At 46.7% G+C, this 11,597-nt stretch overlaps 1 protein-coding gene across 2 annotated transcripts in view; it reads right to left on the reverse strand.

Annotated features, from left to right (window-relative positions):
* LOC113205168 (prominin-1-A) overlaps window positions 1–9,597 on the reverse strand; it is a 10,900-nt gene extending 1,303 nt beyond the window's left edge. The window contains exons 1-15 of one of the 2 annotated variants that reach the window (XM_026420679.2): window positions 9,431–9,597; window positions 8,170–8,392; window positions 5,399–5,699; window positions 4,922–5,042; window positions 4,468–4,534; window positions 4,185–4,349; window positions 3,905–3,999; window positions 3,719–3,826; window positions 2,792–2,976; window positions 2,599–2,712; window positions 2,196–2,396; window positions 1,373–1,610; window positions 1,178–1,261; window positions 852–1,061; window positions 584–742 (exon numbers count right to left, since the gene is read on the reverse strand). In XM_026420679.2, coding sequence (XP_026276464.1) covers window positions 584–742; window positions 852–1,061; window positions 1,178–1,261; window positions 1,373–1,610; window positions 2,196–2,396; window positions 2,599–2,712; window positions 2,792–2,976; window positions 3,719–3,826; window positions 3,905–3,999; window positions 4,185–4,349; window positions 4,468–4,534; window positions 4,922–5,042; window positions 5,399–5,699; window positions 8,170–8,383 — 2,262 coding nt within the window. In that variant the 5' untranslated portion in view covers window positions 8,384–8,392; window positions 9,431–9,597. The remainder of the gene's footprint in view (window positions 1–583; window positions 743–851; window positions 1,062–1,177; window positions 1,262–1,372; window positions 1,611–2,195; window positions 2,397–2,598; window positions 2,713–2,791; window positions 2,977–3,718; window positions 3,827–3,904; window positions 4,000–4,184; window positions 4,350–4,467; window positions 4,535–4,921; window positions 5,043–5,398; window positions 5,700–8,169; window positions 8,393–9,430) is intronic. The other variant, XM_052267349.1, reaches the window with a different exon arrangement.
* Between the last annotated feature and the right edge of the window lie 2,000 nt (window positions 9,598–11,597).

Below are 11,597 nucleotides of genomic sequence, written 5' to 3' on the forward strand. Positions count from 1 at the left end.
GCCCAGCCTCACTTCACCTCACTCGGCCTCACTTCACTTCTCACTTTTCCTCACTTTTACGCTAACTGGATATCTTCCAGGGGCCTGCGGCGGGCGGTAGTTCATAGAGGGTACAGAACGCGCTGTCTGCCAGCCGTATTCGCTGGACGAGTGGAGAAGGGCGTGCACGTCTATTTTAGAGTTCCAGGTTTAAGTCTCGATAAGATCAGGATGAAAATGCGTTTAAATAATTATTTTCACCTATTTGCACGATGCCTTCGCCTCGTTTTAGGATAATCGTACACGCGTCGTGCAAATACAGAAATACCTGAAAAGCTTTTTGTTATGCGCACGCGGTTTTTGTAATTCTGCGTGCGCCTAGTATTACCAGCCCGGGGAAAAAAAAATTGGCTCCAGTCCCCTCTCTGAATTACTTTGCTCGGGTGGCCAAGTCAAGTCAAGTGAGACGCCTGGTGGGTATGCAGTCCCGTCGAGCAGGCGTGCCGTGCGGGAGTGCCTACCACGTGGTTTGCAGGGGCTCTCAGCCTCCCGCGAGCGTCGCCCCCCCCCCCCCACACACACACCAGACTTTCTCTCGACTCACCCAAGGGCCGAGTACTTCGTCGCAGGACGCCACAACTAGACTGTCGAAGACACGGCTGAGAGGGCCGCACCGGAGGGCGTCGTTCTTGACGCGTGATATCACATACGTAAGGTACTGGTCCACTTCTCCCTTGAACTTTGTCGCAGTTTGGTCGGCTACCTAAAAGATTGGGCATCCGCTTTAGTTGGTAGAATTGTGTTACCTAATAATTTTTTGCGCAAACATTACTTTGGTAAAAGAATGACATTTTCTTCTGTTGTATGCTCACCGGGACAAAGTCTACTGCCTTAACTGATTTTTCAGCGTCCTGTATTTGAGATACCAGTGACTTCAAAGCCACCAAAAAGTTGTCGGCTCCTAAACGAGAGTCCTTTTCGAGCTTTTCAACTACTCTTGTCAATTCAGCTACGGTTGATTGAAGTAATTTGACGTTGGATTCTTGCCCTCGTAGCTTTTCCGTTTCAGTTGTGAAGTCCACCTGTAAAATTAATGAGAATGTACTGTTTTCAATAAACAAAAAGAGACAAATAAGAAATATTAAATATGACTTTGGTTACTTATACAAGTCGTTTGGCATTATAGTTCACATCTTACCTTCGCCTGCTGACCGATCTGTTCCAATTCGGATGCCCACTCCGTTGGATTTAGCTTTCCTACAATACCATTTCCAGTTTGGACCTATGATCAAGCACGCGTTAGTTTCGCAGTGTCATACAACTCCTTAAAATTGTAACCCATTTTGATTCTGTAATGTACTTCTATTTCTACATTTTACCAATAAGATGTTACCTTATTTTTTATGTCGTCAAGATTTAGATTTGCCAAATCGGAGTTTTCTAGTTGGTCCAGTTCTTGTTTAATATCCTCGGGTATCAGATTGGCATTTTTAATTTTATCTTGGGCTTTCTCTATTTTTGTCAAAAAATCGTCAAACTTAAATTTATTAACTAAATCGTGAATTTCGTCGATTTTGACCGTTGAATCCAAATTTAAAACGTTGTATATCGTCTCATTTTTTTGGCAAGCTCTGTTAAAAGAATAAAATAAAATCTCATTATTTTTTATCCATGCGCGGTTTGTATTCGTGCATTACATTAGGTGCGGCTAAGACATGTCGGCATGTCAGGTTCACGGTAAAAACCACTGTGAAAAATATCGTCGTAAATTTACGATATATTTTGTAGTTAACATTTAAAATATTTTGTGAATTTATGAAACCCTCGATGACCCCTCAAACTTGCTCGTCGATAAATTCCAAGTCGATATATAGTGCTTGTAATTTTACAATTTTGAATTGAAATTTTACGACACGCTTCAGGGAAAATTTTCCCTAAAACCACAACTATTTTGCACAGTGAGAATGTCTGATTCTTTCAGAAAAAAATGGAACACTTTGAGGAACCCACATATTTGAGAAAAACTCCCTCTGGGAAATTATTCCCTTCCCTTTTTCCTGAAAAAAAATCAGACGTTGCATTTACCGTGTTGCCTACTTGCTGGCTCGCACCCTGGCACTGAGGGAGGCGGGCGTCATTCTCAAGTCTTCGCGCCTTCCTCGGCCCCTGCGCGGCAACGCAACATACCGACAGTGGACAGCAGCCTGTTAACCTACCTAATATAGTATGTTATGTTACCAGTAACATGCTTGTCGGACTGCGTCTTTGTAATCAAAGTATCAAAGAGATTTATGATCTCGTTGTTTTCTGGTTCGCGCACAGCTTCACAGACACGGTCGCCGACCAGACCTACCAAAAACGCGGCTGTCGTGAAGATCATCAGCACAAATGTTGTCAAAAATATGAACCAGGTGGGCCTTGGCGGTTTAGAAAAGAAATAATTGTTAGAATCAAGAAATTACAACTTCTGATAAAAGGTTTTGGATTGCCGAAAAAATGTATGCTTTTAAAGTACACAAAACCGCCAGTTCAGCTAGATGAGACGCCTGAAAATACGCACCACGCGCCTGTATTTAGGCAACTCACGATGCATTCGTTTGAAAGTGACTGAGTACTTACAATTTTAGGATTGCGTATGAATTGTGCTTTGAACAGCAGCCGCTCACCAGTCCAAACATGATTGCTACTGCAATTAACATATAAACCAATCCCACAACGATGAGTCCACCATTTCTAATGATGTGAAAAATAGGTTAATAAAGTCAAAATAAAAAGCTTCAGGCAATTATGGACGCAGGGTGTATGCACTTACTTGTAACCGTCATACTTCTCAAAATCGTCAGAAATGCTATCCACTTTGTCATTAATATCATTAATAGAGTCTTTAACGCTTTGGACCTGCTCGATCAGTTCCTTTGACGTCTTTTGTAGTTCTTGGCGCGTTTTTACTATTTCTGAATTAATTGACTTGATAGTTTCATCGACGTATTGATTGGCCTAGAAAAATAGTTAGTTCCCGGTCAGAATTTTTTCTGACAGCATCGTTTAGCGGTCAGCGGTAATATAGTGGGGCTCGACTCAACGGCTTCTCGATAAACGACGTCGAAACGACATCAAAACGACGCGTCGTTTGTCGAGAAACCGTTGATTCTAGCCCCGCCATGGTACTGCTAAGACGTGAAAACATTCGACGTTTCCTACGAACAAAGTTCGATGTTGGATCTCCCGGCGCGCCGTTCAACATTGTCCGATCTCCCGGTGTGTCGCTCTAACAAAGTTCAATCTCCTTTTCAGCTTTTATCTGCACCGTAGGCTTCAAACCGGACTATCTTCGTTGATAATCCACTTAAAAGGAAACCGATAGATTCTATTTGATTCTAAAAGATTACGAAATTTACTGTAGCAGTAATAAAATTCTATTGTCTTCATGAATTGACGTACGAGGTGTTTGAACTTCCACCTCGCTACGAACCCCAAAATAAGGGAGATCGAACTTTGTTGGAGCGATACGCCGGGGAGATCGAACTTTTTTCGTAGGATGCGTCGCGATGTCAAAACGATATCGTTTGAAAAAATTTGGAGTGTGATTTGGCCTTAATAAATATGTCAAGACCAATCCAATTTGACGAAAATTTGTCAAAATATGATCAAATTAAGGGCCACGATTTCAACAAAATGTACGTCTATTTCATTGCAGACTGGTTAAAGTGGCTAATTGCTCACAGGTTTTACCACTTACTTTGTCAGCCATCTCGTCGACCTGTTTCACGCCTGCTTCTAGGGACGATTTAAACGAAGCGTCGACAAAGGGGTTCAGGGAGCTAATACTCGTCGACAAATCGGGTAGCTGAAACACGACGATATACGTTGTTAGGAGCTGACACGTATGTTTCCCCCTGAGCGGTGAGGGTCCTTAATGTATTACCGCAGGGAACGTCTGGGTGTCGAGAGCATCAATAATGGTCTGACAGGCGGAGCCAGGACATTTTGTAGAAATGCTATCTTTAACTTCTTTCACCACTAGAACAAAAGAATTATTAGATCTAGCACCTCTAGTACTCTGTTAAAAAGTACCTGCAGGCATTACAATATGTCTCTGTATTGCAGGTTTACTCCTTCCATCAGATGACCTAGTAGGCACACACTTCCTCGTGCCCAGACAGACTTCACTCTTCCTTGGTCGACTGTTGGGTTGACGAACTCACCCTTTGCAATATCTTGTGACTGTTTTACAACTTCCCCGCCGTTTTTGCTTATATCTGTCAAGTCCTTTGAAATATCAACCAATCCATTTGAAATTGTATTCAGAGTCTCTACAGGCAATGCTTTGTAGATATTGTTTACTATGCTAGAAATAGACTTGTTGCCACCTGTAAGTCAGAGTCAATCGTGTTTCATGAGACTGCCTTTCTTCGGTTTTCTAAATTAAAATGTCTAATTAATGGAAATCGTTTTGTTGTTTTTCGCGTAAACAAATGTTTTACTCACTAGATAGAACTAAGTTTAATGCGTCCGACAGCTCATCGTAATTGTTTTCAAAGAAGGTATTGACTTCCTGCAACAAACACATATTTTTAGAAATTGGGAAACATCTGTTTAGTGACCATTCGGCTTTCAGTAAATGCTAGTCAGATATCTTGCTCTCAGGAGGGTTAGATCTGCGACCCTAAAAAAATCGCTCTCCTGAGAGAAATATTTTTGTTTTCAGTGTTCGAGTTAGTTATATTTATTGGTCCTCACACAATAGGTGCCTCACGACAATGGGCGAGGCTAGGAAAATCTCACTCCCTTAGAGTAAGAATTCGGTGAATGTGACTCAAGTACGGCGAGTACAAAAGTTCTCGCTTTGATTGGACTAAGCGAAATTGCTCAAATTGCCGCATTTTGAGCATAAAATCTCTCACTAAGGAGAGTTTCCGTGTCCCGATTAGGATTCACTTACCACAATAGAATTGTCGGCGAAAAGCGTGACGTCATCGATCCCTGTTGATATATGGTTTGGGAAGGCAATGATCCCTTTGTCCATGTACGCGTTGGTTGCAAGGGTCAGACAGGCTCCCGCTCTGAAATCAGGCCAAAAGTTACTCTGGTGGAACAAATGAAGAAGCTGGACACCAATGGTGTGCTTTTCAAATGTGCAGACTTTATGCACACTTCCGGAGTCAGAAGCAAACCACCTGGTGTGCAACTTTTGACATTTGGTATGCCTTTTTCTTTACTTTTATTAAGACCAGTGTGTAAACGAGCGTCTATACTTTGCACACTTTCCAAACGTTCAGACTTTGAATATGTTGTGCGCCCCATAAAGTGTGTTATAAGCAGGGAAGATCACTTAAAATCTGCAAAATTGCACTCTTGTTCTAGACAGAGACAGAGAGAGACAGAGACAGACAGACAGAGAGGTCTGCTCACAACTCACGCGATCACGCATGCCGTGACCCCGAGCGCGGCCGGCACGAAGCAGGGGCCGGGCTCCCGGTGCTCCGCGTGGTCCAGCTCTGCGTCGCTCTGCTGGGGACGACCGCCCCTCTTGTGGACCTTGCCCGAGCTGCACTTGCAGCCGCCCCCGCAGAGGCACCAGAGGAAGCCGCCGCAGGGTACCGCCACGGCCACGATGAGCCCCACCACGACTATAGCCACAACCCCGCCGTAGTACGAGATCACGTCCGCCGTGCCGTCGAGCTTCGTCTCGATCCGGTCGCCCTCAACGACGAACAGGCCTGGAACCGATTACAACAGACCGCCCATCACGCACTGTGAACGCAAGTGTGTGGATGTGGCACACTCCTAGGTGTGTGAACGCACATTCGTATCAAACACTGTAAGTTTCTCACGAAGAGCTTTGTCACGTACAAAGGGTTTGGAACCTTTGTAATACAAACAAATCCTTTGCATTACGGGGGATTCGGCTTTGTAATACGAAGTCTAGTGCTCTTTTTTTTTGTAAAACAAAGAAAATCTGTTTGTAATATGATGGTCCCAAATCCTCTATGTACGTTACAAACCCAATTCATCATAATATGAAGACCAATCTTTTTAGTAAGTAATAAGAGTAAAGGGAGTGAATTTTCCATTGACATTCCCAGACGTGTGCCTCCATTCCCCATGTGCAAAAATGGCGTTCACACACCTGTAAGTGTGCGACATTCGCACACTTGAGTTTGGCATTGCTCCCTGCTGCGCAAACAAGTTTCGGTGAGAACCATGAGTTGGTGCACGGCATTGCGTGGGTAGATCTTAGGTTTTATTAGTCGGGAAAGAGAGGGGAAAGGGGGGGGGGGGTAACGGTTGCACTTAAAATGCTCCTGCTGTAGATATGACACTTGGACACGGAGAGTATTTTAAAAGGCTTTAGGAGATAAAGCTCGCCGAGGCTCGATTGCGAACGTCGGAAAATGCTTGACTCACTTCTCGATGGGTGCAGCACTGCAGCTGGTAAAGACAAGGCGAACCATCGTCACAACGCCCATTAGAGGCACCCAGGGGGACCCTCTCTAGAGCTCCCGTGTAACGCAAGTTTTTGCAACTTAATCAACCGCACAAACATAATTTAAATTTGTTTTATATTTAGGGACGTTGTTCTCAAGTCAATTTGCTAAGAGTTCATAAAAGTTTATTGCGTTATATTTAAGGATTCATTAAAACCCGTTCACTGCCACACGACCACCATGTTTCCAAATAGGTAATTTTAAGTTTTAATTTCTCAAACCCTAGGGGTTTATGCTAGACCAAAAATATGTCTGGCTTGGAGGTGTCTCGGGTAGACAATCAAAACCCCGCCTTTGGACTGTGGATCGGAGATAAAGATGCGACAACTATAGGTGTCCATATGGCACTCAAGGGTTTGTCTTGGACGACAACATGATGGTCGTATTTCAAGACACGGGACCTACGACCACCATGTGGTCGTACGGCACTCAACACCATTGGCCTTCGACCACGGTGGTCGTAGGATAATAGTGTTGAGTGCCATACGACCACACGGTGGTATACGACCACACTGGTCGTACACTCCAAGTCTCTAAGTGCCATACGACTACCAGGTGGTTGTACTAGCCCTGGGATGCCACACGACCACACCAGAGGTCGTTCACTTGTTGGCACCCTGGTGCCGCACGACCACCGTGAGTTCGGGCACTTTTCCATTAATATTGGCCTGGCAGTGAACGTGTTAACTGCCAAATATAAACATGTATAAGCCAGTGGTTATATTGCATTAACTTGTGTGGGTTGTATTAATTTCTATCTAAGGGTCAATGGTTGAATTTGCGTCAATAAGTGGCAAACAAACTGAAATATAAATGTTTGTCGAAGCGATCGAGCTCTACCAGGTGTTCGCCGTCTACTGAGCCATGGCCATCAGCCACGGACCATCTTTGCTAGAACTTTGGCACATGTTTTGTAACGATAATCTGATATTAAATTAGCAAATGCGAGTGCGTAGGCCCCTGTGCGATGGTCTATGGTCACCCTGGCACATGGCTCATGGCTCTCCGCGGGGATATGGGCCTTTCTCTCAGGGTCTTACGCACTCGCACTTGCGGTTGGCTAATTTACTGGAGATTTGCGCGGTAAGCACTGCGTGAATGTGTTTAAGGAAAGGTTGTCCGAAGCTCGTGGCCATGAGTCTGCATCTCTCGCACTGACTACGGTAGTGGTCGATATCTGATATCTGTGACCCCTGGCGCTGGCGTACAGTTTGGCGTTGTTTTCTGATTTCTTCGCCTGCCGCCACAGTGACGGAGAGTCCTACTACTATAGCGGCCCATTTCAGTTTTTAAATGGCCTCTCTGTGCTCGGCTGCACGCTGCACGGTGGCCTGGCGTAACGCCTGCAACGCGTCGGGTAGGCCGACCCGTCACGCAGCCGTGCGGGGCGGCCGGCCCGCCGTGGAGGGGATGGGGGAGCACGGAGGGCCCTCGTGTCGCCCTGGAGAACCTACCCGTAGACTTCCCAAATCCCTATACACCGACCGGGACCACCACCCAAGGGGTTCCTCACTATAAATTCAAGCGCACACTAATTTTTACGTTTTCTCTTGAATATTTCTCTGGATTTTTCCTCGAGTTTTGCTGTATTTATTTTTTTACTTTTTGTTTTGTTTCTGGGTGTGCACTGAATTTACTTAAGTGGAGTGCCCGCGCACATCGCCAACTCGACGACGTAGACATTTAACGTTTCAGTCCGTACCTGGGGGGAAAGGGGCGGGCCTCTGCACTCCCCTGAGGACCTTGCGCGCGATGTTGTAGAGCGTCTGCATGGCGTGGTCGTCGTACGCGGCGCGCGCCACGTAGCTGTGGTTGAGCAGAGGCGGCGAGTACTCGGTCGCGGTCACGGCCTCCAGAGCGACGGCCAGGAGCGCGAGCCACAGGCCCGCGCGGGCCAAGCGCCCACAGAGAGTCATGTCGGCCGGCTGCGTGGAGAAGCGGAGCATGAGCCACACTGAGTCTGGTTTTGCGATACTTTTAACACAAAACCATGCGATAATTGGTGTTTTGCGATTCCCACGCTAAAGGGCATGATAAGTCCAAAAACTGCGATAAAAGTATCACATTATTGAGATAAAATTATCACAAAAACTATTTTATTATATTTTTAGTGATGATTTTATTACAAAAATGTGATACTTTTATCACATTTTTTGGAGTTATCATGCCCATTAGCGTGGGAATCGCAAAACACCAGTTATCCCAAAAATTGAGTAAAAGTATCACAAAACGGATTTCAGTGCAGGGACGCAAAACTATAGTAACTATCGACACCCGATAGATAGGGGTGTCGAGCCAACAACTGTGCGACTTAAATTCAAAAATGTAGCATTAACAAGCACAAGGTATCGACTTAAAATTCAGCGACGAGCAACAGCAACATTGGGGTCTCATAAATTTACAACATATTTTGTAAGTATTAGATACAAAATATTTTGTAAATTTACGACGAAATTATTCACAGTGATGCACACCCTAGATTTACAGTTCAGTAAACTGGTGGAACACATTTATTGTAGTATTCTGGTACTAAAAGCTTTTTTTATTTTTAAAGAAACTGTGAAGAGTTTGTTTTGCAAAGCTAACATCAATACTTTTCATATAAATTTAAACACTGGACACGAAATTTTCTTTTCAAAAAACTGCATATGCCAACAAACCCCTCCGGAGCGAAAACTTGGGCACTGCGGTTGTTTTTTCTAATTGAGAAAAATGTCGCGTCAAGTAGTGGAGCTCCACACCGGTTGGCGTCTTTAGACGCCTAAACATTGGCGTTCATATACCAAATTTTGACGTCGTAAGACGCAAATTTTTTGTGTTCCCTTAGTTGACGCAAAATTTTGGCCGCTCAAAGACGCTAATATTTGGCGTTCTCGCGGGGAACACGAAAACTTGGCGTCAAAAGACGCCACTCTCAATTCTTAGTGGTGTGGTGTCACTGTGAGGGGGCTCCCTGTCATTACCAGTGTGTTTGTCGGCTGCTGGGCGCGTGCGGGTGCGTGCTGGCGTGCACAGGCGGGCTCCTACTGACTGACGCCACCCCGCGCACCTTTTCGCGGTCAGTGCGCCTTATCTGCCGTATCGCCCCCCACGGCCCTCATCCACTATCACAGGGACACCGCCTGTCTCGTCTCGCGCCGGTGACGACGATCTCTCGCGGCATCATGCATTTTCCTGCGCACACGCCGGCCGACTCATCCGATCGGCCGGGTTTCCTGTTGCTTCTTTTGTTTTCTTTCTTTTTGTTTCCACGGCAACTTGTGCACAAAGGCGGTCCCGCCCGCGCGCCGTCGCCCGGTCGTTCCTTTGCTTAATCGGTAGGGAACAAACAAACCTAAAGAGTAAAATACGATCACTTGAAGAGGAGAGAGTTGTGCCCGTGCCCACAGCGAACGGCGCCAAAATTTCGTGAGGAAGTAGTTGCTATGGCCCTGCCTACAGATTTGATGACCGGCGTTAAAGCGATCCAGGGTTTGGGCTGGTTTGGGCCAATCTCTATGACGACGTCACTGTGGTCGTTATGTGATTGGAACTTGTTCGAGTGGCTGTGTGCTGCGTCCGCCGAGTCGCACTTGAAATAGAACTGCGAGCATCGCTCACTTCACGCTCTGCATGTCACACTGATTTCGCAAACGATTGTTACTGCTTAGTCGTTTCGATCAAAGTGCTAAAGATTTCATTTGCAGCACAATCCTTGGCGAGGATTTACCAGTGCGGGCTGGATATTCGTCCCATCCGCTCCAACCCCAAGTAACACAAAATGGTCACCAATAGGTCAAATTTAAGTTTTTGACACAACATGACAACGGGCCGATTTTTTTCCTCTGAAAATGTAACCTTTATAGTGACGTTTTAGTCCTACATACGTAAACATGGGAACAGGTAGGGCGGCCCTTGCGAGACCACCCTGCAGGACACACCCAGGTAAAACATGTTTGTCAAAATGATGTCTCAATGACCTCATTTTGACGCCCATGGTCAGGGTCTACCGCAGCTAGGTAGCCAGATTGAGCTCATTTTGACGTCAAATGAGGGTCATTGAGGACCCTGTTGACGACTGTGTTGGGCGGGATGTTGGACGTGCGTCTGCAGCGCGCGTGAGACCATCTCCACACGCCCATCAGTCTGATAAGGTGCCTCCTGAAGGAGAGGCAATCAGCGAGGCAATCGGTCAGTTCGCAGCAGCGGTCATCTGTATGATGCGGGCCGCGCAACACCCAGGCCAGAAAGGGGGGGGGGGACATCGGCCCTTAATGTCCATCTATCCCGGAGGAAAACGGGAGGGGGGTTTGGGTCTCTGAATCACCTCGATACTTCCCTCGACACTATCTGCTTCCCGACGCACGGCATTGGCAGGGTCGTGTTCTGTTCAGGCGCGTATTAAGGAAGTGAGGTGGGGGGGCCCGCGGGGGGGGGGGGGGGGGGGGGGGGGGGGGGGGGGCACCGCTCTGTCGGTCCTAGATAGCCGTCTGGAAGGTAGGCAACTTGAGATTCAAAATCCCTGTATTTGGGCAAGTTGCGCTAACCCTGCCCCTCCCCGTCTTGGTCGACTCTTACTACGCCCTTGGTCGTATTGTGGTCATACCTGTGCCACTTGCGGAACATTAGCAGCACAATCAAAAGTTACAGTACAAAAAAAAATTCCATCAATGCTAAATTGGTTGTTCTGTGACTTGCTGGTTTCAGTCAAGTTGTCACTATCTCGACCCGCCGGCCCCACCAGACCATCCGCTCCGCTGCGCCCCTGTCTTTTATCGGGCCTTTGAGGACCGTTTTCCGCCACCTGCTTTCCACTCACCTGGCGTAGTTTCTCTGGCAAAGAGCGGTTTGAGTTCGAGCTGCCTGCTGTGCTGAGCCCGCTTGAACAGAAGAGTTATACTCTTCAATGAGCCCGGCTGTGTCATGTTCGCGGAGGGGGTGAGGAGTGAGGCTGCATCCGGCCCAGTGCGATGGCGGGAGACTCTAGGAGGTGACGGAGCCGGCCAACATACATTTCCGGCGGTGACGTTCGGGCGGGAACGCACTCCCTAAACCATCGCAATCTACTCGTTGGCAAAACAAGAATTCCACACCCGCCCCAAACCCTAGCCTCGGCAACCCCCATGAATGAAGAAGGCGGGGGAGGTGGGG

Source organism: Frankliniella occidentalis, unplaced genomic scaffold (genome assembly GCF_000697945.3).
Source record: "Frankliniella occidentalis isolate FOCC.00 unplaced genomic scaffold, Focc_3.1 Scaffold50, whole genome shotgun sequence".
Taxonomy (NCBI): Eukaryota; Metazoa; Arthropoda; class Insecta; order Thysanoptera; family Thripidae; genus Frankliniella; species Frankliniella occidentalis.